Raw genomic sequence first — 26,022 nt, forward strand, 5'->3', positions numbered from 1 at the left:
ATCATTTATTTTTGATAAATAGGATACATACAAAAGTACAAGTATAAAAAAAATTTAAAATATTTTATTTTGCAAAATGCCCTTCTTTTAATGAACACTTGTGTAGTTTTTTTTGGGTAAAGTCCCTTTCGTAACATCGCACCTAACCCTGTGGGGCAATCACCTAACCTAAAAAACTTTTAAAATGCCGTATTAAAAATACGACGAATCGCCCCTTATGGGGCGATGTTACGAAAGGGACTATTTCCGGGTTTTTTTATCCTTTAATAAACATAAATATTGAATAGCATTATTAAAATTAAATCTACCAAGCAAATAAAAATAGAAAGCAACACAAAAAGTCTATATATCACTTTAAAAACATTACTTAGAAATACAATTGATATTTATTAGAAGGCTTTGAAAACGGATTTTTTGCTCTTTAAGGAATGATAGGTATCATTTAAAAAAAATAAAATAAAAATAATCTGAAGGAAGAAAAATATTAAATTTTTAGCAATGTCAGCTTCCTCTGAAAGCAGAAATTTCATTTTGTTGAATGACTGACTGTGATTGGTTGATATCTTGGAGCGAGGTGAAACTTGATTGGTCGTCCTCCTCGTTCAAGGGATATGATTGGTTGTCCCTGGGCCAACCAACGTCCATATCAAGATCTTTTAGCACTAGCTTGTATCTATTCTTTGGTCCACGTTTTCTGGAAAGAAAAACATTTTTAACAAGAGATGGGTTAGGGATATTGTGTATTTATTCTATTTCACCAATCCTCCCAACAACTAGATAAATCTTATTTGTAAGTAAATTCAAAAAGCTCATACTATTTTGGTATGTAGCTTTTAAATGGCTATTCTAATTTAATAAACATAAAAGATTTGCTTTATTATTACTGTATACTTGTTCTCTTTGATTGAATTATCATCTTGGTACCTACATATCCTATTATATAAAGTAGTAAGATATTTTGGTCTGATCGAATTCTCTATTTTATGGAAGCTTCACATAGGTCATGGGATGGTTTTAGGCTATTTTCTGTCAATTTATTTCCCCTCAAATTAAAATACCTGGTGATAATATGTGATAATGTTTTGACCCATGTTCCAGTATTGACTCCAAACTCTATTATAATGTTCACAACTGCATTCACAACAATAATGGTCTGAAAATATTAAAAGATAAAAAAAATTGCTTATATATTAATACTTTAATACAAAGTCTCTCACTATCCACTGAAGCAATTAAATGCTCCATCTGCGAGAGGCTTTACATAATCATTGGATTCTTTTAAGCTATTTTAACTAAAACTTTAAGTTTAAAGATGGTTTTATGCTATTTTTCTGCCCCCTTCAAATACAAATATTAAGAATTAAAATATATCATTTTCTCATATTAGTTTCTTTAGAATCATTTACATACTATTTTGTTATAAAATATATATTATATATTTACTGAAATTAAATACTTACCCCAACTCCAATTTTGTAATCCATAGATACGGGCTCCAGTTCAAAAAAGTTCTGAAGCCATGGCTGAGGCCAGTCCGGTATGAACAGGAGCACAGCGGTAAATCCTGACAAGCCGAGAAGGGCCGCCAGGTACAACAGGTTGGTGTAGAAGGGTTGCCGATATGGAGGACCTGAACAATGGGTATAAATAATCAGATCAGGTAAGGAAAATGTTCTATTTATATCATGGATCAAAAAGGATAAGTCAATGGCCGATAAATTGATGTACATTCCCAATGATGATAAACAAAATTACACCTTCTGTAGATTACAAATAGTGGTTGAAACGTTTGGACACTCAACAGATCAAAATTCAATAAATGTCCCCAAAGTTGTTAGGACAACGAATAAGATAAGGTTACTATAAAACTTTAGGGACTAGTGTAAACAGCCAAATGTCCCCTTCCTTTCTGATTTTAACTTATATAACCATATCTAATCTTTTAAAGCGAAGTGAAAATAAGCTTTGATTTATTGGCAGGAAAAGTATTTTTACATTTTCTCTCTAAAAATATACAAAAATGCTGGAAAAAATTACCTTTGCTAAAAACCGTCGCAAGAACCAGATATTGGAATGAGCTGACGATGAAAATTGAAGTTGTGGCCGCATCCTTCACAATCTCTTGGTCAGGACTGATAGGCTTCACAGGGTTATACCATACCTGGCTCTACAAGAAAAATGCATGGTTAAAATGTTTGAATCAGACAATCAGGGAAATAATGATGTTCTTTCTTTCTTTATAAAAACAATTGCTTTAAAATAATTTTTACCAATGTGAATTATACCAGGTGTCTATAGTTAAAATTAGTGAAATTATCGAAAAATAAAGATAGGTACATATTAATTTTAATATTCATTTTTTCGCGTATTTTCCGTAAAGTTAGGTGTTACCTTTTAGTTAAATGATCTTATTAAGTACATTAGGTCATAATATTAAGAACAGTTTAACTTAATAAGCGCATTTGAATAAAATTTTGCACTAAACTTTATATTAAAAAAATACCTGTAAATAGAACTGGGTGACAACTTGAGCGGCGAGGGTTGCCAAAATCTGGCAAAATATGGAAAACAGGGTCGATCCAGCTACAAGACTTCCTAAAAATAAAGTACATTATAAAACAAAGTAGGTAAGTATATTATGGAAAGTTTTTCTTCAATTTAGATTTTTCGATTAAAACTAAAATCCTTATGTAAAAGTAACAGGATATATGTGTGCAGCTAAGGATCTCGCTAACCGTTGATTAGCTATGATTCACCTTTACAATGAAGCTTCTTGTAAGTTTGGGGAAAGTTTATAACCAATTTAGGGGAAGGAATCTCCCCTCTCCCCAAGAGAAATCGCTTCGAAAACATCCCATCCCCTTCCCTCAAGTAAGTGCCCATAAAGGCCTCTAGGGGCGCGAGTAGCCGCTAGCCTAAACAGATAATAATAACCTAACCTGGAGGTCTTTGCTTGACCAGAACACTCCACGGTTTAGTCCTTCCCATGAGAACAGCCACTGACGTGGTGATAACCAGATCAATGTACAGGAACTGCGTGTCTCCCAGGTTTGTACTGTTGGTGTACAGGATGATGACACTGATGAACTGGATCATACTGTACAGCGCCATATACTTGAAGACCCCGAAGGAGGTGGTGAGCGCACATCTGCCTTCTAGAATCAGCTTTGGCATGCAGGAGATGTTTGGGATCTGAAAAATGAGTTAAAACATATTTCTTGCTGAAAAGTTTTAGTTTAGTATATAAAAATTATAATTCAAAGTAGAATGATCTCTATCTGTCTGTCTGTACCTCTGTAGCCTAAGGCCTCAGTAAAAGCTGAACCGATAAGGCTCTAAAGAATGTATCTGCTGGTCCTACGGTATTTTTAATTATTTCTTGTGGGGATGGGACATCCACAACCCCCCAAAAAAAGAACCCCCTTCTGCAAATTATAACACACAGAACAATAATAGGGGGGAGGGGACTTTCCACCTCGTCTTGGGACGAAACCACTACTATATATACAAGTAATAAATTCTTAACTATAAAATTATTCTTATTATAATTTACCAAACAGACATACAAAATCATATAGATATATTAATTAAAATTTACCTTGGAAGTAAAAGGTGCTGCAACGGAAGCTTCTGCCTCCGACAAAGACACTCCGACATGGGCAGCTTTCAGGGCTCCACAATCATTAGCTCCGTCTCCACACATGGACACAATATATCCTTGATAGAGAACAATATTATTATTAATGGAGCTGCAACGGAAGCTTCAGCCTCCGATAGAGACACTCCGACATGGGCAGCTTTCAGGGCTCCACAATCATTAGCTCCGTCTCCACACATGGACACAATATATCATTGATAGAAAATCATAATTGGATATGTGATAAACGAGGATTTATTGACAAAGCGCATGTTTCTGACAAAGATTATTGTTTATGAAAATACGTGCATAGCATTTTTTAATATTTTAATCAGGGGTGTTATTTTTATTTTATAGCTAACCTTAACCCTGCGATGCTACCCTACATAACCTAACCTAACCTAGACCAAGGTAACAGTCAACAAAAGTATAAAATACAAACCCCCAACGTTCTCAATTTATCTTAAAATAAGGTAGAGGGTTGTGAATTGCGGCGCGCTCGACAATGCAATTTGATGGAAACAACGAAATATATTTTACCTAATGTTTGAAACTCTTCTACAAGCTGAGCTTTCTGGTCAGGAGACATTCTAGCAAACACTGTTCCACGTACTAGCACCCTAACATAAATAAATTATTATTATTAAGATAGGATGTTTTTTTTTCAGAAGGTTAGTGACAAAAAATTCACCCCTATTTATCACAGAATGCCTATTAAGGGCAAGAAAATACATGTTTTGTATAAAATTATTTTCTACATGGCGTTTTCCCGTGCTAATACATATAAAAGGAGGTTTTTTGATAAAAAATATTTTTTATTTTTATTATTTCAGCTCTCCATAATTTTTTTCAAAAAATGCAAAAAAATATTAAGGTTGCGTGATTTTTTTAGTATTATTGAGTAAAAAAATAACGATTTGATCACATTATGTACATAAATTAATTTATATTTGCTGTTTAAACTAATTTATATTCTCAATCTTTAGCCAGGGCTTCTATATCAGAGAGGTTGAAGTCTGATTTGAGCTTCTTTCTATTGTTTTTAACAACGTGGAAGTTGTTTTGTCTCTGAGCCTCTGATTTATAGCTGTTACAGAATTCCTGCACAAGTCTGATATTACGTTCAGCTGCATCATTAACAGCTGTCAGCTGCTTGACCCACTTAACAAAAGATGCATCAACCACTCCATTTGTACCCCATGCCAAAATATCTGCCCTTGTTACTCCAGCAACCTCCAGCAGGAACCAGCTCTTAGGGCCAATTAGATCTGGAAGTTTTGTGCTGGATGAAATAGTTGGTAAAACTGGTTTCTGAACATCATAAGTTTCTGGCGCTGGATTATTCAAGAGTTTTGCAAGCATTTCTTGCCTAATATCTTTGTCAAGATCAGCATCTGCTAGAGCTAATACACTACACTCCTGTATAAGATACCAAGTATGACGCTGCAAACTGATCAATAGCTCACCTCCTAGAACAGGATAATGTTTCTTGATTGTCATGACCTGCTGAAAACACATAAGATCGTTACTTGGTGCTTGACTGACAATGTAAGATTTAAGAAACCACACTGAGTAGAATATGCAGACTGGCCAGCCAATTTTGAAAATAAAAAACGTACATAACGTACACAAAAAAAATACGTTACGTAGGGTAAAGCGGGGCGAACTCGGTCTTTTTTTTCGGTTTTTTGAACCTGCAAATCGTAAAAATTATTTTTTTTTAATGGGACCAAGACCAGTAGAAAGATCTCGGAAAAGTCGATCAGGTCCTAAAAGGACGTAAACCTAGGACTTTGGGAAGTTTGTCAAAATTGATCTCTAAAACGGCACCGACTTCGCCCCGCCTTGAGGCGAAGTCGGTAGGGCATTTTCAAGCTTCGAAAAATCGATGACGTATTGATTTTATTACAGCATGCCCAAAAGGTAAAAGTTGCTAAATGTAATAAAGAGTATGCACAAAAAATTTTATTAAGATAGGTCAATTTTTTCTACCAAAAAAAATAATTTTTCCGAAGTACGCGAAATTTGACTTTTTTTTCGAAAATTTTTTTGATAAAAAACATAAAAATACTACTAGAAAAAATAACTTTTTATGACTTTAAAGGCCTGATCCTTAAAATTCAGGCAATTTTGAATAGATTTGGCCAAAAAAAAATTAGTTCTATTAGCAAAATTTCCTAAAAAAATCAAGTTGAAAAAAAAGAGAAAAGTTTGGCAAAATCTGTGGTCGATTTTCCAGCTTCAAAAAACCTATGACATATTGATTTAATTACAGCATGCCCTAAAGGTTAAAGTTGCTAAATGTAATAAAGAGCATTCACAAAAAAAATTATGAAGATCAGACAATTTTTTCTACAAAAAATTTTTTTTTTCTAAGTACGAGAAATTTGACTTTTTTTCTCGAAAATTTCACTTTTTTATATAAAATTGAAAAAGTTAGTATAAAAAGTGAAAAAACCGAATTCGCCCCGCTTCACTTTTAGTCGATTTAAGAAAAAACTATACAAGCTTTTTTAAAGTTTTAAACGGAAATGGATAGCCTATTAGATTCTTAATAAGTCCCCTGAAGACGTCTAAGCTCTAGCTCTTACCAGTTTTTGTCCAACTTACCGTTTTTCCGACCGAAGCAAAAAAATCGAAAAAAAAATTTTTTGTCGTCCGACTTTAAGACCCAATAAGTACCCTAAAAATTCATCTCACAAAAATTTCATTTTGTACTTTTTTGTAGGCAATTTAATAAGGAACAAATTTGATTTTATCTTTTTTTTTGTCAGTCGATTAGAACATGGAGAAAAATGTCATTTAATGAAGGTGGTTAAAAAAATACCGACTTCACCTCAAAACCGAGATCGCCCCGCTTTACCCTACATAAAAAAAGTAAAAAAACGTACAAAAACGTACATTCCTAATAAAAATAAGTTAAATAATTTCCTAGTTACCTATTATCAATACATTTAAGTCTACTAGCAGCTACCTGTAAAGGAGAACCATAGCGAACTGACAGACACAAGATATCCTATTACTCTATTCAAAAGAACTAGCGTCTACGCTCCTAAAGGCCTCTAGGGGCACTTGAGGAGGGGAGAGTTATATTCAATAAAAAAAACATGGATGACAACATACATAAGTAGCGAAGCTCAAAAGTTATTTATAGACATCTGGAAAAAAATTAACTTAAAATCGCAATTAAAATTCATTTTTGGGGGGAGGAGGTAGTTTTTTTTCTAAAGTCAATTTCTCTTGGGAGGGTGGATGGTGATACTCTTCCCCAAAACAGTTATAAAACTTCCAAAAACCTATGAGAAGCTATCCTGTTAAGGAGAACCATATCGGTTCCGTGGTTAGCGAGATTCTTTGGTTCAAACAAACAGACATTCTGTTATTATGTACAAAGTTTATCCTATTATAAGGACCAGCGACTACGCCCTTAGAGGCCTCTAGAGGTACTTGATTAGGGGGGGGGGGAGTTGAATTTAAAAACCCATTTTTTTATTTAAAAATAAAAAGTAAAAAACAAGGATGACAACATCCTTAAGTAGCGAAGCTCAAAAGTTATGGATGGAAATCTGGGAACTATATAAACTATAGAGTAGAGTCGTAAAAAATAAGCATTTAACTTATTTAAATAAATCACAAAACCTTTTAAAAATATATAATAACGTGAAAATCTAGGAATAAATTCAGCCCCCCAACCAATTAGCAAATCTCAATGAAATTTAGTGGAAGTATTAAGAATGAAAACTAATACAATCCCTGAAAATTACAACCGTCTATCAGGAATATGAGTTGTGAAAATCACAAAAACCTATACATCTAGGAATCGATCTAGAACTGCAACAAATAGACAAACCTTAAAGAAACTTGTTGAAAATATGTAGAATGTGAATTTATTTATTCCCTGAAAATTTCAGCCGTCTATCTTGAATAGAAGTCGAGAAAACCATGAAAAAAAGAAAATCTAGGAATAGATCTAGCACCCAACCAAAAGGCAAATCTCAATGAAAATATGTAGAATGTGAACTTATTCAATCAAAAAACAGGAGCCGAGAAAATCACGTTTCTCCGATAGCATAACGGACTGACAAAGTGATTATAGAGTAGCTTCGCTAATAATTTTTTTAGTGAGGGAAGGGGGAGTAGACCACCCCCATTTCTGATTTCAATTTTAAAAAGAAAGAAAAAATAGGGGAAGGGTTGTGATTTTTTTCTAAGAGTAGTTTCTCTTGAGAGGGTGGTTGTACCCTCTCCCAGGACCTATGAGAAGCTACCCTGTAAAAGAGAACCATATCGGTTTAGCGGTTAGCGAGAACCTTCGGTACAAATAAACTGACAGAGACATACATCCTGTTATTACGTACTAAGTATATTCTATTAAATAAAGTAGTAAGTTTTTTGTCTGATGCTTAAGATTTTCATAACTACTTCACACAGTTACCGAGATGGTTTTAGGCTATTTTTCTACCATTTTGAATACAGGTTCTTGAAGGGATATGGAAGGACAGAGAAAATAGCCTACAACCTCACAAAGATCATGTCGGTTCAGCAGTTAGCGAGATTCTTTGTTACAGAAAAAAAAGGATTTATAGGATAAACATATAATAGGATATAGGGTTATTTTGTCTATTGCTAAAGATCTCAGAAAATACTAGTCTTTAATACAAAGTAAATCAATGCCTGTCTGTCTAAAGCTTAAGATCTTGGTAACCGCTGAACAGATTGGGTTCTAAATTCTAATCTTCAGGGAATATATCTACTAGTCCTGTGGTAGTTTTAGGCTATTTTCTTAGAGTGTGGGAAACCCACCCCCCCCCCCCAAAAAAAATCAACCACCCCTCAATTTATTTTTGTAAACTAATGCAAATCAGCGGGGTGGGGGAACCCCCACCGCACCCTGGGGCGAAGCCTAAATGAAAAAAATAATCACAATCTTTTTTTATATTTTTTTTTTGACAAATTTCCAACAAACGATTCTAAAAAAGAGGGATACGAAGCCTCTAATCCTAGTAGAAAGTAAAAAGCTTTTAGTGTCCCTCCCCCAAAGAAAATAGCAAAAACCATCACAGGACTATTAGGTATATTCCATGAAGAGTAGAGCATAATAGGTTCAGTGGTTACTGAGATATTAAGCTTCTGATATACAGACGGACAAGCAGACGGACAGACATCATTCTACTTTGCATTATAGATAATATACTATTTTTGTAATACTTTTTGTACAAATACAAATAAATATACAAATACTTTTATACTTATATTTGATTCTTATTCTTTAAAAACTGAAGATACCAAAAAAATAAGACTTCTTAATCCTACACTGTGCACCATATGATAACTCGGAAAATTTACCCAAGTATATAAAGAATTTGAAAAAAATTATCGTAAAATCTATTAAAGGGGTAGTAGCATGAAATGTATCAAACTTGAATTTAGTCAACTGCATATCTCTTTCTGTTCAATAGTTTAAACTATATCTATAGGACATATATTTCAAATCCATAAATTTAAACTAATTTAAATAAATAACATATATGCATAATTTACATACATATTTTTGTTCTATGAAAATTGAAGATATTATTGAATTTATTTAAATAATACACCTATTGTTTTTGCAAAAATTTTCGTACAAAACATACAAATTACTTTTCTGCTAATATTTGATTCTTATTATTTAAAAAAAAAACGTAAAACGTACAAAAATACAAATTTCAAAATACGTTACGTACACATATCAAAATAACGTCCAGAACGTACACAGATTCAATGCGTAACGTACAAAACGTACAAAACGTACACTCTGGCCAGTCTGAATATGGAGATAAACAGAGCAGCTGTTTCAATCATCTTACTCTCCTCACTGCTCATCAATTTTGAAACATCACCAGTTATCCTCAACATCATTATATACAGCGCATCTGCCATGAATCTAAAAAATTAAATTTATATTAAATTGAAAGCAATTTTAAAGTTAGAAAGATATTATTTATTTGAGCAAAAAACCAAAAGTGAAATTAAAAACTGTAAAGTTAATCCTGTAAATTGTTTGTTTAGTTTAATTAAAAGATTATACCTTGCTTCATGGCAGGCACCCTGCTGGTGAAATGAGAAATTCCAATGTACTTCTTCTGGAGTAAGGTAAAATACAACAAGCTCTACCATTTTTCTCTAATCTCCTCTTTCAAACAGACAAGTTTTTAAGGCTCTTGTGCCAAAGGTACGAGCTTCCTCTGCCATCCTATAGATATCTGATCCAACAGTAAATGATTTCCAGTTGAATTTAACAAGATCTTTGTTACCGTGTTCTTTCATGTTAGCTTCAAGCTTTGGTTTCAATACAGGCCATGCATTTTTCAGCCTAACATAAATTTCCCTCCGTGGTGCATTAGTCTTGACTCCAGTAAGGGCTTCCATGAAGTGGGATATGTGTACTTCTGAAGTATGTGTCTACGACACATAAACCAAGCTACAGGTTTCTGGAGAAACTCAGACACAATAACCCAGTGTTTGAAGCGGTAGTATCATCACAGATTGCAAAAATTTGGTTGGATGTGATATCATAAAACAACAATAATTCTTGAACAGCGGCTGCTTGATCTTCACCCTTGGAACTATCACAAACAACAACGCCAAGCAAAATATTATCAGTCTCAGCCAGGTCAGGTGAAGTTATAGGGACGGCAATTCTCTCTCTGGTTACTGTTATGTTGGAATCTTCATCCAAGTGAGTGACCTGTTTCCCGTCAATGTGGAGGCAAAGATTTAAGTTTCTGATATCATGAGTTATTTTTAAAATCACGCAACCTTCTAGAAATTATATTTGCATTTTCTTCAGCACATATGTGCAATACTAAATAAGAAAATTGGGGCATTTGCGCTGTAATTAAGGGATATATATTTCTTGCTTTAATTATTTTTATATTTAAATATAAAAATAATATCAAAAAAAGCGAATTTAAGGTTAAAAAAATGAAAATGTAAAAAAATTTTTTTTTTAAATCACGCAACCTTCTAGAAAAATATATTATTTTTCATCAATTTCAAATTTTTTTTTGGAGAGCTGAATTAAAAGATTTAGAAAAAAAGTAGGATATTTTGAGAATATCTTAAAAAAATACATAGAACGGGAAAATACCATGTAGAAAAAATGTTTGTATTTTCTTGCCGGCTTAATTGCCTATTTGTCTTTAAGTAAATATTTCGGTAACAACTGGACCAATTTGATTCTTCTTTACAGAGTAGCTGTGAATGGGTCCAAGACATGTTTTTTTTTCTTTTTCAATATTAACCTCGGCCCTTCCAAGAAAAATATGACTCCAAAAATACCTACCCAACTTTTTTTTACTTCTTTTCTATTTAGAACTTATATTTAAGGTAGTGGACCAACCGCCCATGCACGTTTCATTAGTGGTGTAATAAATAAATAAAATTGCATAATATCAAAAGAAATATTATTGCTTAAATTTTGTACCTTGGAACTAATTCAGGAAAATGTTTGATGAGAACATTCCATGCCTTGCCAGTCAGTGCCAAGTGAACTTCTGGCTCAAGGTGGATGCGCACAGACTGTAAAAAATATATTTTTAGGTGGATCTGATTTACACAGTATCATGACCTTCAAACGAGATTTTTAATTGCATGGAAAAAAAAGTTGTAGATTGATAATACAGATTTAGACATCTAAAAAGGCAAGTACTGAGGATTAAGTAGCTATCAATTAATTGTAAGAATTACCTACTAAAAAAATAATGTAAATTGATCATTATTCAAACAAATTTAAATGTTTAAGTCATTTATCTATTGTAAGTTGAATAGAAAAAAAGGCAGCTGTACAACTAGCTGTGTCAGTTTATATTTTTTCATTTAATTATATAACACACTTATATTTTAAAATACACGTGACAAAATTACACTCACACTGTCATTTTAAAAAAAATCATTAGATCTAGAAAAGTACAATGTCATCACAGTAAAGTAAAACTGTAAAGAAAATATTTACCCCATTTTGATAGCTGTTCTGTAATCCCCCATCAGAGGCTATGATGGTATTATCATCGGGATTTCCTTCTGCATCCTGAAATTATGATAGTTTTGTCATGATTTTAATCGATCGTAGACCACATTGGTTATTTTTGGGGAAAAATCACAGAATATGTTATTAATTTTGCCTTTGCCAAATTGCCATGCATAAACAATAAATACATCTACATTTCGTCCTTAGCAATCTACAGTCATTTATGAACAGTTAAAATCCAGGTTTATTTAATAAAAAAAGAGTAAATATTGTATCCAATTAACTGGAACCCAAAGTTTTATAACGATATCCTATTCGTGGCTCAAAACTTTTCAACCAATATCATATAAAATCTAAAGAAGTTTAAGGGTAATCCGGTGTATCATTATTGTTGATGAATATCATATCATTCAATGTCTTATGCCTTAAGATCCCTGATGTCCAGGAATAAGGTAAAGTCAACAGGCGAAAGAAATCTGAAATAATATTTTGGGGGCTGATGCATAGACGTCCAAGGGGGGGGGGGGGTAATGAGGCGATTACCCCCCCCAAAAATTTTTTTCATTTTACCCCCCCCATTTAAAATTTACCCCTACCCTGGGGGTGCCGTAGGCACCCACAACCATTTAGGAGGGGGTATTTACCCCCCCCAAACAATTTTGGGGGGGTAAATACCCCCCCAAAATAAAAAGCTTAGACGCCTCTGGGCTGATGTCAATTCTACGACGAATTGACCCCCAACGACAGATGAAATTACGTATTGGTTCCGTATTTTTTTTCGAATTAATTTCGTTGTTTGTATAAACTATACAGCACTGACCTGAAACTCCAGACAAAGGTTTCCATCGGGTTTAGTTACAGCCTCCATTATTACTACTCGATCTAAAAGATATATTTAAACATTATACAAGGATGACAACATCCACAAGAAGCGAAGCACAAATAGCTGTGGATAGACAAAGTAAGTTATAAACCAGATGTTTATTTATAATAAAAAGGAAAACAAATAAACATAATAAGAACAAATTCAAGAAAATTAAAGTTTTTATTGTATTTGAAGCATGAAGCGAGAAAAATCATATTTTCTCTTAGATAAGCTTAATTTCATTTGGATAGACATACATATTACATACATCCTACTACTTTGGCACTGAGATAGAAATATATTTGTTACCATTATTGATAATATTATTGACATTATTGACTAATAACAGTGAAATTCAAAGTGATAAAAATATTGAGAATTTATCAAAGATTCTCACTGAGCATAATGTGACAGCAGAAAAACTCATTGAACTTATATGCCAAGCTAAAGATAGTGAAAAAAAAGCTCCACCTAATGTTTCTAAGCTAGAGCTATATTGCAATAGCAACGAACAGTATGCAAGAAATTGGGCAGTCAGGATACATGGGCTATCTGTGCCTTCTGATCTAGTCAAAAAAGTTGGAGCTGATGAAGCTTGTATGACAACAGCTTATAATGCTGTCATAGAACCTGTGTTGAGAAAGCTTACCCCTAAGCCTGAAGTCCTTGATGTGAACACTAAATGGGGTCCTGAAAAGCTTGACTGCGTTCCCAAATGCTTTGACCTTCTCTCAAATGGTCACTTTGTTGGTAGGAAACAGAATAATCAACCTAGAACCATAATTATAAGATTTGTTTCCAGGTATATGAGAAATCTTTTCCTTAGATATAAGAGGCAATATATGCCGAATCCAACTGCTGCTGAGGCCACTATGGGGGTAAAATATTACTCTGCCTATCCTGACCTAACTGCTAGAAATCACAAGTATCTCTTAGCTTTGAAAGAAGACGCTAGAGTCAAGGCTGCTTGGGCTTTTGATGGTAACATTAGGTTCTCCCTGGCTGATAGCAAAGGACAGGCAGCCTCTAGAGATGGCACTACTGAAGCTGAGCACTCTGAGGTATTTTTTGTAGATGATATAAGGATTGAGCCATCAGCTGTTGTTGATAATGCTGTAGCTGCACTTCATGATCCAGCAGCTAGTAGAAAAAGCCGAGCAGATCTTCCCTCTAACAATCGCCAATTGAGATCAAAAGGTCCAGGCAGAGAAGGTAGAGAATCTGGAGGGCGTGGCAGTCAGATTGGTGGACGTGGGGGGCAGCCTGGTGGACGTGGGGGGCAGCCTGGTGGACGTGGGGGGCAGCCTGTTGGACGTGGGGGGCAGCCTGCCGGACGTGGGGGGCAGCCTGGTGGACGTGGTGGTCAGCCTGCTATGAAAGGTCGTGGAGCCCATGGGAGTCAGAAGTCTTCAGATGGTCCTGGAGCTGCCAGCATCAATTCTCTAAATGAAAATCAGGGCTGGCAAGATGTGATTAATGGAGCTCCTAAAGGTGAAGTTGTGAAAACTACAGGTTTATTGCCAAATGATAATGATCTTGCTCGTTCTCGTTTTAATGCTGATTCATAGAAAGAGTTAATTTCATTTTAATCTTAAAATTCTACCTCATGTAGTTTTTAATTTTACTTTTTTTTTCATGTAACAATTTAATTCCTCTACATTCTTCAATTAAAGTAAATCTGATTTAATAACTTAACCTTATCACTTATTTTAAAAAATTGTCGGACACCCTAAACTTCCATAATTTCTTAGCCGTAAATGATAAATTCAACCCTTTTTTTTCTCACATGTATATATTATTTCCTTCCTCCCTCCTTCTCCCGCCCCTTTTCCCTTTTGATTACTCTTTCCCCCTTCATTTTACCTGTATACTTTACCACGTATGTGTGTGTGTGGGATTATTATTCTCTCCTACTATTAGATCGAATATAAATGAATGAAACATTCCATAGGCTTGGAACAGACAATTTAAGTAACAACAATTTTCATAGATTGTTATATGATGACAACGAAGATTTTGATATTTATAAAGAAATTGATTTAGATAGTTCATATTATTCTCCTGATCAATTTTGTGAAAAATTTAATAACTCTAAAAACATTTCTATTTTAAGTATAAATTTACAATCCATAAATGCTAAATTTTCTAGCCTTTCTGATTTAATTTATTTTTGGAAAGAAAAAGGGGTTATTTTTGACATCATTTGTATACAAGAATGTTACTCCATTGTCATTCCATCCATTTTTGAAATATCTTTGTATCATCCGATTGTATTTAAAACAAGATCAACTTTCGTTGGTGGAGGGGTAGCATATTATATTAACAAATCTTTAAATTTCTCTGTTCTAAATGAGTACTCCATTTTTCATGAAAAAATTATTGAAAGCTTATTTATTGAATTAGAATTTAACAACAAGAAAAAACTTGTTATTGGTAATTTTTACAGATCTCCTAGCACTGGTGTAAACAATCTCACACCTAATATGCAAATTGAGCTTTTTTTGGAACATTTTCAAGGTATTTTAGATTCTATTAATGAGAGAAAATGTAAAGCTATTCTCTGTGGAGATTTTAATCTAGATTTATTATCTTACAATGTACATAACTATACAGCTGATTTCGTCAGCATGCTCTTCAGCGCTGGCTTCCTGCAGCTGATCTCTAATCCTACTAGAGTGTCAGCCCATAATAATACAGCTACACTTATTGACCACATATGGACAAATGATATTAAGGATCAAATGGTTGCTGGAATAATAACCACTTATTTGAGTGATCACTTTTCAACTTTTCATTTTATTAGCACTAATAAACACAAGCCAAGCCCAAAAGTAATTTCCACCAGAGTCTTTTCTGACAATAATATTGAAAGCTTTAAAGATGACTTAAGTAATTTGTCTTTTAATGAAGTCTTTGAAAAAAATAACCCTACAGAAAGCTATGCTATTTTCCAAAACTTATTTCAATCTTCTTTTGAGAAAAACTTTCCTGTTAAAGAAATCAGATTTAATAAAAATTACCACTTCATTCAAAAATGGATGACCAACGGTATATTAAGGTCTAGGAATAAGAAATTTGAATTACAATCTAGATTAGCAAAAGTTCCAACAACTGAGAATAAGGAATTGTATACTAAATATAAAAATATTTATAACAAAGTTTTAAAAACTGCAAAAAAGTTATATTACAGTAATCTTCTTGTCTCCAACCAAAACAATCTTAAAAAGAGTTGGCAAATTATTAAAGATGCAGCTGGTTTGAACTCAAAAAGAAAATTTACAACTGATAAAATTATTGTTGAAGGTAATGACATTCTTGGTGAAAAGAACATAGGACAGGCATTTAATAGGCATTTCTCTAGTATTGCTCTTAATATTCGACAGACTATACCACCTACTGACAGACCACCTGATTCTTATCTTGAAGAATCTGGCAATCTTTTTAATATTCCCCCAATCACACCTGCAAATATAACCGAAATTGTTAATAACTTTGAGATAAAAAAATCTTGTGACAACCTTGGAATCTCATCATTCTTATTAAAAAAAGTTGTCCATTATATTTTAGATCCTTTATGCCATATTTTCAATAAATCAATTGAACTTGGTTTGGTACCTGACCAATTTAAAATTGCAAAAGTAACTGCTGTCTTCAAAAAGGGCGGAGACCCTTTTAATCTTAATGATTACAGGCCAATTTCTCTACTTCTTATATTTTCAAAAATTCTAGAAAAGTTTATTGCTATTAACTTGCAAGCATATCTTTCTGAAAATAATCTTATTGATGAACTACAATTTGGATTCCAGCCAAATAACTCAACATTTCATCCCATGATTCACCTACTTAATCACGTTAGTAAAGCTATGAATAACAAGGAGTATACAATTGGAATCTTTTGTGACATTCGTAAAGCCTTTGACTGTGTTCCCAAAAATACTCTTCTGATGAAGTTACGTAAATTTGGCATCCATGGCAATATGCTCAATTGGTTTGAATCATATTTAACAGGTAGAAATCAATTTGTTAAATTTGGCCTTTTTGATTCTGATCCATTAGAGATAGATAGTGGAGTGCCCCAAGGTAGCATATTAGGTCCTATTTTGTTTCTTATATTTTTTAATGACTTGCCTAAAACAACACTTTTAAAAGTCCTTCTCTTCTGTGATGACACCACTATATTAGCATCTGGTAAAAACCTGAATGAGCTTGTTGAATTTGTTAATGCAGAACTCAAAAATATTTCCCAGTGGTTTAGGGCTAATCAAATGTCATTACATCCCAACAAAACAAAATTCACTATATTTTATCCTACCCCCTCTCTTATTCCTTGGAATGAAATCAATCTCTATTTTGATGATAATGAACCAAATACCCTTTACCCTAACCCTTTACTTAGACATAGAATTGACTTTGTCAACCATGAAAGTGATATTCCAGCTATAAAATTTTTAGGTATTTTTCTGGACCCAGCCTTGAATTTCAAAGTTCATATAAATGAGTTGAACAAAAAACTCTCTAAATCATTATTTTGTCTACGAAAATGCCAAAGTCTACTTACTGAAAAAGCCCTCAAGGCTCTGTATTTCTCTATTTTTCATTGTCATTTGGTTTATGGAATCCTTATTTATTCGTGTGCATCACATTCAAATCTTACTGGTATCATAACAAAACAAAAAATGGCTGTAAGATGTATTAAGCAAGCAACTTATTATAGTCATTCTCGACCTTTATTTAAAGAGCTCAATATTTTACCCTTTGAATCTTTATCACTTTATTTTAAATTAAAATTTATTTATGAGTACATAAATAACTTGTTGCCCAGGTCTTTTAATAATATGTGGCCAAGAAGGGGGGAATTAAATGGTAACTATAATTTGAGGAACAATAATAATCTCACTGTTCCTTTTTCCAGAATCAACTTAGTAGAGAGGCTTCCTCTTTGTTCTCTACCTAATACATGGAATAGTTTTAATGACCGTGACAATATAAAAAATGCCTTAAACCTAAATCAATTTAAGAAGCAGCTTAAAAAATGTATTCTCTCAAGAATAGATATAACATGTAATAGACTACTTTGTCGTTCTTGCCACCTAAGAATGTAAAACCTCTATGTTGTCTGTTTTACAAGCCTTAGATCAATCAATTCTCCATTCTTTACTTAATTACAAGTATTTTAATCATTAATATGAACTCACACACACTCACACAATCATCCTACCATTTCCGTCTGCAAATCCTTTCTCTATTCATATCCCTGTAATATACCCTTATAAAATGTTTACTTTCTCGTTTTAATAAAAAGATTCACACTACCTTTTAGCTTATTTTTCTATGATATTTGCAAAGGCTATCTAATATCACCTCGAGAGAGATTATTTAGTCCTTTGACACGTATATTAACTTTTTTGTCTTATGTGGATATTATTAACCTTGTTATTATACTGTAATTAATTAATCATGATCAATTTTACTGCTTGTTTGTGATTATTTATGTCATGTATATATGTATGCCTATTTTACTATGTGTCATAAAATAAATATTTCATTTCATTTCATTTCATTTATTGTACCTGCCGAATGGATATAGAATATATATATATGGATGTTATGACAGAGAGAAAATTCAAAATTGTCGTCAATTTAGGTTGCTATCATGGATATCAATTATTGGTCAGTTCGTTTATACAGAAGGAGGGATGGGGTAATCGTTATTTCAGACAGCTACAAGTTTCACTTATTAGAGTACATGGTAATCTGGTGTAAGATCTAAGTAATAATAAATCCATTACCTGCGGGATCAATGATTCTTGAATCTCTGGCAACACTTATTCCAGTTAACATATTGTCACCAGTAATCATTACAATCTTTAAAGCTGCATCCTTTAATTCCCTGAAACAATTGCAAATTATCAAAATTGTGTTTTACTCAGGGATTTTAAGGGAAAAGACAATTGATGATAAATAGAAAATACATCCCCAATGATGAGAAACCAAATTCTTGTTGTTGTTAGCATTTTAAACAGGGAGGAAGGGGACATTGAATTATTTATTACAAAATTTTTTAATTTTTCTTATTCGATGGCTCAACAACTTAAGGGACTTTTATTGCATTTTGATTGGTTGATTTATTAAGTTGAGTGTCCAAACGTTTTACCCACTAATTGTAATTACCATAAGGGATAATTTTGTGTATAATCATTGGGAATATACATCAGTTTATGGGTTATTGTCTTATCACTTTAGATCTCAGATTTTAATGGCGTTGTATGATAATGTTCTTGCTACGCTACTAACCTGTGAACTAGTTGTCCTTGTTTGACAATTATGTAATAAGTAGGGTTGTGCCGGATACTTTTTTGGCCGGATACCGGATACCCGGCTGATTTCTAATGCCGGATATCCGGTTCCGGCTGGATATCTGGCCAACGTTCGATAACCGGATATCCGGCGTTAAAAATCAGCCGGATATCATGTAACCAGATAGTTTTAATATCCGGTAGCCGGCCGGATATTGAAAATGACCGGATATCCGGCCCAACTCTAGTTATAAGGTAAATAAACTCTCCATTAGAATATTTAATTTATAATTATTTCAACATTTACAAGTGGTCTATAGAATATAAGTATAAATAAACGTCAAAATCCGAGTAATTATAAAAATAACAGACACAAAAAATTTTATATATATTTTGAAACAGATAGCTTGAATAAAATTGGGTATGGTTTTGAAACCGATTAATATCCGCTGGATTAGAAACAGTTATTAGCCATACTGAAAAATAATGTTTCGTATCATATACAATTTCGTATACAATTTTCCAATAATTATGGTAGCTTTGGCCTTCGGACCCCCCTTTGGGTCTAACAAAACTGGAATGAATCTTATAATTATCTCCGGAAAGAGGCAATAAAAAAAAACATTCTTTTACCTGATGACCCCCTGTGTCTCAGGCTTGAGTGTGTTCTGCATGACCAGGAAGCCCAGGAAGATCAGGTCCTTCTCCACCATGTCCCTCTTCATCTTCTGGACCTTCAGGTAGTTGATCTGCTCGCTCATGGGACGGTAAGCCAAAGCTATTACACGATAACCCTGAAAAAAAAAAGATTTTTGGATTATTGAAACAATTTTGCATAATCTGGTTGGAGCATTGGAATTGCTGCTTACGCACCCTTAAAATTAGGTGAGGTAAAGTAACCACGTTTTCTTATTCGTTGTATCTAAAACTTTAGGTATTTTTATTTAATGACAAGTTATATCAATTAAACGTCCATTGTCCTATCCCTCAAGATCCCTGAAGTTTTCGGTAAGCCATACTAACGTAGGACACATACTAGAGATAATACCAACTATGCAAAATAATAGTCATAATTTATACCTTGATAGTTAGTTCTCTAAGAGTTTTATGGAAGTTGTCAGGCAATGATTCTGGAACACAAATATCCTCAAGCTTTTCTGGAGCACCCTGCAAATAAAATTTTAATTTACCAAAGAAAATGAGGTGCACATTCAATTCCACATGTATTATTCAATACGGTGACTTAATCTTGGACAACTACCATATTCAAATCAGCGAATGTGTGGGGTAGTAATAATAGCTTATACCAATAACGAAATTAATTCGTAAAAATCACGAAACTTATACGTGTTTTTCAGCTGTTGTTAGGGGGCAACACATCGTAAAATTGACGAATTGCCCCCCAAATATTATTTTAGAATATTTTCGCTTGTTGGTTATACCTATTCCTGAATAATATGGAGCTCTCATGAGACAGTCATAATTTACTTAAAGTGGGACTTTAGCTAGCCATAATAGCCATACAAAAGTGTCTCTCATTTCTTCTGGAGTCTTGGGACCAAATTTTATGAAACTAAGGCTAATCAAATGTTAAGAATTAAGCAATTATGGGTTAGGGAAATTTCTATTATTAAGGTCTTATTAAGAAGGTAGAAAATGATTTATCTTTTATTAACATGTCCCGTTAACCTTGAAAAAAACTGTAAAATTTACCTTTGTAAAAATAGTGAAGTTAGAACCCCTGAGATCTCTGACAATAACAGACATTCGCGCCAAGCTCGATGAAAATGTAAATTGTCTAAAATAAAACATGATATTAATAAGTCGTTGAATGTTTGTTTTTGTCTGCATGTTACTTAATATCTTTACGGCGATCAGAGAGGGAAAGGACAATGGAGTGTAAATGATAAATGTAAAAGAGTTAACGTCCTGAAATTTGTTTAATTCAATTTTTGAAGGTAATACTAAATAAAAGGGATTCCAATGGGGGCGAAGGGATCGGAGAAGGTAAAAAATTAATACCGTTAGCTGTAATTTAAAACATTGTAACTACTTATAAAAAAAACTCGGTACGTAAATTTGATAAACATAGAAATAATTTAGGATTAATAATAATAAACTCTAAATAAATTCGCAATTACAGGAGAGAAAACTATATTTATTTTAGAAACTATTTGTATAAACTATAGAAAAGTATACCTAATAATACCAAGCTCCAGTGGGAGAGATTCAATAGTGAATAGCTCTGTTTGTTTTGGTTTAACTACTGTAGGCATCATTTTATCATACTTGGATTCATCAGTACCCTGCTCCTCTAGCATCCAACCTGAAAATATGCCATTAAAGAATAAGTCCAAAAAAATACAAGTGAAAAAACTTAGTTTAACTTTTAAGGGATTTTCTAAAAATCTCAACCCTCCACTATCAATTTAGTTCTTATAAAGACAAAAAAATGTGTGTGGGGGGGTGATTTTTATCAAGGGTAATTTCTCTTGGTTGGGTGGAGATAAGTTCCCCCCCCAAATAGTGAGCGATATTTATGGACACAATTGTCCTTGTTTAATTTCAAAATGGATTTTTTATTATTTGAATCTTACACCAGATTATCATGTACTCTATTGAAGTGAAACTTGTAGCTGGCTATAATAATCCACTACACCACCTTTTCCCCTCCCCCTCCTACAGATGACGAACTGAGCAATAAATGATGTCCAAGTAGGCAACCTAAATTGACGACAATTTTTCTTTGTCATATATCCTCCCATATCTTATATCTATTAATTTTAATTTACCTGTGCCCTCAAACATCTTGGCATCAAGAGGATCACCAGTAAGAACATTATTGATGGTAGTAAGACTATGACAAGAGGCAAGACACATCTTTAAGTTGTCTTCGTCATTAAGGTTGGTCAAATCTTCTACCTCATCCTAGACAAATTAGTTAGATTTTAATTTTTGACATGATGACTTTCCCTAAAAGTGCTTATCGAGTTCTAACTCCCTCACAACAACTTACTTTTAACATAAATTTTTAAAAAGTTCAGTTTTTCCTTAGTTTTATCTAAAGGGCTACCCGGGTACCCAATGACCTATCAAATAGACAAACCCACACCTTTTATTTACTTATGTATCACATAATCAAAGTTCAAAGAAGTCAGAATATGAGCAGGATTTATAGAATTTTATCATTTATGTAGAACATTTTTATCTATTGGTACAAGTAAAATTTTGTGTAGCTGTTTAATAAACTTAATAAACCAAAAAAGGAAAATACATGTACGTACAATGAAAGACAACATTACTTCAAAGCTAACACTATGTACCTACTCTATTCCTGAAGTTTTCTAAACAATCATACATTTATAAAAAATATATCCCATCCTAAATCGAACTACACCAACATTTGAAACACACATAGAAAGAATAGCAAGAGAAAAAATTTACCTGGAACTTGGCATCAGTGGCGGGTATAACAGACTTGAGATCCAAGCCGTCCTCTGTGAGGGTGCCCGTCTTGTCGAAACAGAGCAACTTCAGCTTGCCACACACGTTGATTCTGGCCAGAGATATGCAGTAGATCATCTTCTTTTTTAGACGAGACTAAAACAATAATGGTTAAATTAGCGTAGCTTTTTAAACTCAATATTAACAAATTGCATTTGTTTCAACCTTTTCTAAAGAAAAATTAAGTTTTGAATTTTCAAATTTATATTTTTCAATGACATGCTAAAATGTGACCAAACTAAGAACACAAGCAAGGATCTTAGGGAAAATAGAATACACGATAAATTGATGTACTACCCAATTTTATTAACTGGTTAATTTGGTAACTGTTTATTTGTGTTTTAAGTAAGAGATCATGAATGACAAGTATTGTATTATTCTATTGAATACTATTTATAAATTAGGCTTTATTTTTCAAAAATGTAATGGGTATTTTATGTAAAAGGCGTTTTTTGAGATGGGCGTTTTTGAGATAGGCGTTTTTTTGAGATAGGCGTTTTCTGAGATGGGCGTTTTTTGAGATGACCCCCAATTTATAATTATATCAACCCTTCCGCAGATTAAAAGTATCGGGTGAAAACATTTTCAAAGTCAACGAATGAGAGAACGTGTTATAAAAATTTTGAATCAGTATCATTTACAGTCCAATGTCCTCTTTTACTCTGAAAACAATTAATAGGTTGAAAAACATACCAACTTTAAAATATCTGAAAGAAAACAATGGAATACTGAAAAGTAACATCTATAAGCAGGAGACAAAATTAAAGTTTTTCTATTGGTACATAACCACATTTGCTGTTAATACCTGGGCGTAAACAGTTCCAACTGTCATAGCTGCTGGCAAAGCGGGTGGCACCACAATTGTTATAATATCCAAAGTCCTGAAATAAGATTAATTACATGTAAAGTAATGTTTGTTTCATAATATTTCTCAAATATGAATTAGATGAAACTCTTTAAAGCTACAAATTAGGATTAGCCAGGTTTAGTCTTTTTAGTAGCAAACTCCTCTATAATTCAAAATGTCCGTCTGAAAATTTTCGGGGTGATTCTTTCGGCTTCAATAAGATATAGACTGCTAAGTTTCTTGTCAACATTCTCATCAATATGGCGCATAATTAAGTAGTATAAAACATCAATGGAGGTCAAACTGCTTTTAAGAAACTTTTTTGAGTACATTTTCCAATGCTGAACATTTGGGTGGATTTTAAAAACATTGTTTCTTCAAATCACGAACTTACCAAATGTACACTAATACATATAACACTTGTAAAGAAGCTACATTAGTCTTGATATTGACAAATGTTGTGTACAATTACAATTCAATTGAAGGTCAATGGCAGAAAAAAACAAATTGTAACTAAGCTACGAAAAAATATTCAAAGTATTTATACAGTTAGCATAATTAAATTATTATGCCTTAAAAAGGGTTCAATCGCGTACAGTGCATAATCATATACATCTACAATCCACTATTAACATTCAATATAACCAAATATTTCTAGTGACCACTTCATTTCTCTTTCCTTATAAGCCCCCCAAAATCGCGAAAAAATTAGCTGAAATTTCCTTATTCAGTTGTTGGTTACAGCTGACATTTGGTGAAAAATATAGATATTAAAATTTAGGTATACAAAATATCTACCTTAATATAATCATCCTAAAGGGAGCTCCACGTTCCAGGTAAAGATAGACGCAGTAGACCATACCCACAGCGACCAGGCAGAACAGCACCAGGATGAAGCGGATACTGTCGCGGTAAAATTTAAAGTCCATGGGACGGGGAAACAGGATGGAACGGATCAATTCACCTGAAAGTTATTATAAAATTGTAATAAATACATACAACTAGAATAGTTCACTTTTATATAAATTGGTTAGGAACTGTTAAATAAAAATATCAATTTTGATGCAGACAAATAATACATTTTGTCTCAATCAGAATATTTTTAACAATATTTAACAAGTAAAGGGAAAACAGGGTCGTTTCCTGACAGATGTTATTTTACGACAGACACCCCAAAATATCGCGTATTGGTTTTTACAAATTAGATAAATTCAAAACCTTCTATACACCATGATTGAGGTAAGGTTTTTGACACTCCCCGGGCCCCTTATTTACAATCTTTTTTCAAAATACGTGGGTGGGGGTTTTCGGTGCTTTAAAGACACTTTGGGGGAAAACACCCTTTACCTTTAGCTGTATGGAATCCAGTTCTGACGACAAGAGCCACAACATCTTGATCTCCATAGAACCTGGTCTGAATAACTTCAGTGCCATCAAACAGAGTGTGTCTCTTGTGGCTTTCTACATTATACAGCTCCTACACAAAATAATCGTATTAATTTCTAGTATAATTAGTTGTGAAAAGCAATTTGCTGAGAGCGTAGCTACTCCATTTCTAGGGATTATCGTGTGTCCTCCTGATGTTCAATTTTAGATTGCCAAGACATTTTTTTCCAGTATGGCTTCAAAAACAATTAACATCCGCTGGATTAGAACCGGTTTTCAGCAATACTGAAAAATCATGTATAACATCGTATTACAGACAATTCTACACGAACATAAATAGTGGAAAAAATGGTTTTATTTTTATAATTTTTTATTTTAATATCCGTGGAAAGTTGTTCTTAAATACGATGCAATAAATACCTATTTAGGCACCACATCTTAATTTTGCTCGTTACTTAAGAACAGAATTTTTCTATATTTTATATTTTTACAATTTACCTCTTCATCAAGCCTGGGAAGAGAAGACTTGGTGACCGGGACTGACTCTCCGGTCAACATGGCCTCGTTCACGATAGCCGTACCGGTCAATAGGACCGCATCGCAGGTCATGATACAGCTGCCTGACCGAGGTAACACCAAAAGGTCGCCTGGCACGAGGTCACAAGAATCCAGATACTTAAATATAATGAAAATATGAAACATATTTTTAAAAAAATAATTACCTATCTAATTATGTATTTTGTCATGTTTAAATCTTCATCTCAACTATAAAATAGACCAAAACACATAAAATAACAAACTTTTGGTTTGATTTCGTGTATTCTAGACTTAAGTAAAGTGTTTGATATGTGTTTTACTAGGATATCTAGCAAAAATATTATTTCACTCAGATTATTTTCCTTTTCTACAAAGTGCCTGTCGACCACTGAAATTCCCCTCTCTTATTTTGAAACAAAACTAAATTTATAGAGGAGGGAGGTAGTTTTTCGATTGTTCGTTTATCATTTTCTTTTAGGTTAGGTTAAGTTGAATATGGTTAGGGCCTTGCAGTGGTTATGTATAATAAAAAACTACTATCCTCTTATTTTCAATTTATTTAAAAAATAAGAGGATTGTGTTAGGTATTGATGCTCAACATGACAATTTGAGGGAAAACGCCTGATTACCTGAGTTCTATCTCCTCTTTTGACCACACACTTTCCTTCTGTTGTATTGGCTACCATGTCATGCAGACTTTCCGCTTGTTTACGGGTCTCATACAATGAGATAGACACACTGAAATATAAACATCATTTTAGAGATACTTTGCTTCCTGAATTGTTATTATTCAGAAAGGATGATAACATTATTAATTGGACTGTTTCCCAAAGAAAAAAAAATACAATTTTACATTTGTTGGCTTAAAACTTTAGGTACTCTAATTAAATCTTGATTAGTTGATTGATCTAACAAGCAGTGTCCAAACTAATAGACGTC

The 26,022-nt window shown here is 33.2% G+C and overlaps 1 protein-coding gene and 1 long non-coding RNA gene across 4 annotated transcripts in view; both read right to left on the reverse strand.

The window, feature by feature from the left end:
• Positions 1-420: 420 nt before the first annotated feature.
• LOC145322060 (polyamine-transporting ATPase 13A3-like) overlaps positions 421-26,022 on the reverse strand; it is a 40,432-nt gene continuing 14,830 nt past the window's right edge. For all 3 annotated transcript variants that reach the window (XM_080163829.1, XM_080163830.1, XM_080163828.1), the window contains 23 exons: positions 25,713-25,821; positions 25,045-25,221; positions 24,508-24,637; positions 23,959-24,124; positions 23,119-23,194; positions 22,254-22,409; positions 21,602-21,737; positions 21,009-21,135; positions 20,523-20,607; positions 19,890-19,976; positions 19,443-19,603; positions 18,303-18,403; positions 12,469-12,530; positions 11,634-11,708; positions 11,106-11,200; positions 4,178-4,257; positions 3,599-3,717; positions 2,940-3,192; positions 2,504-2,595; positions 2,038-2,167; positions 1,461-1,630; positions 1,059-1,153; positions 421-694 (listed from right to left, as the gene is read on the reverse strand). In XM_080163829.1, coding sequence (XP_080019955.1) covers positions 502-694; positions 1,059-1,153; positions 1,461-1,630; positions 2,038-2,167; positions 2,504-2,595; positions 2,940-3,192; positions 3,599-3,717; positions 4,178-4,257; positions 11,106-11,200; positions 11,634-11,708; positions 12,469-12,530; positions 18,303-18,403; positions 19,443-19,603; positions 19,890-19,976; positions 20,523-20,607; positions 21,009-21,135; positions 21,602-21,737; positions 22,254-22,409; positions 23,119-23,194; positions 23,959-24,124; positions 24,508-24,637; positions 25,045-25,221; positions 25,713-25,821 — 2,875 coding nt within the window. In that variant the 3' untranslated portion in view covers positions 421-501. The remainder of the gene's footprint in view (positions 695-1,058; positions 1,154-1,460; positions 1,631-2,037; positions 2,168-2,503; positions 2,596-2,939; positions 3,193-3,598; positions 3,718-4,177; positions 4,258-11,105; positions 11,201-11,633; positions 11,709-12,468; positions 12,531-18,302; positions 18,404-19,442; positions 19,604-19,889; positions 19,977-20,522; positions 20,608-21,008; positions 21,136-21,601; positions 21,738-22,253; positions 22,410-23,118; positions 23,195-23,958; positions 24,125-24,507; positions 24,638-25,044; positions 25,222-25,712; positions 25,822-26,022) is intronic.
• Positions 9,284-9,934, reverse strand: LOC145322070 (uncharacterized). The gene is made up of 2 exons (XR_013880499.1): positions 9,708-9,934; positions 9,284-9,563 (listed from the first exon to the last, which is right to left on the reverse strand). It is a non-coding gene; the product is annotated as an uncharacterized LOC145322070 (long non-coding RNA).

Source organism: Acartia tonsa, chromosome 6, assembly GCF_053477335.1.
Source record: "Acartia tonsa isolate MP-2025a chromosome 6, ASM5347733v1, whole genome shotgun sequence".
Lineage (NCBI taxonomy): Eukaryota > Metazoa > Arthropoda > Copepoda > Calanoida > Acartiidae > Acartia > Acartia tonsa.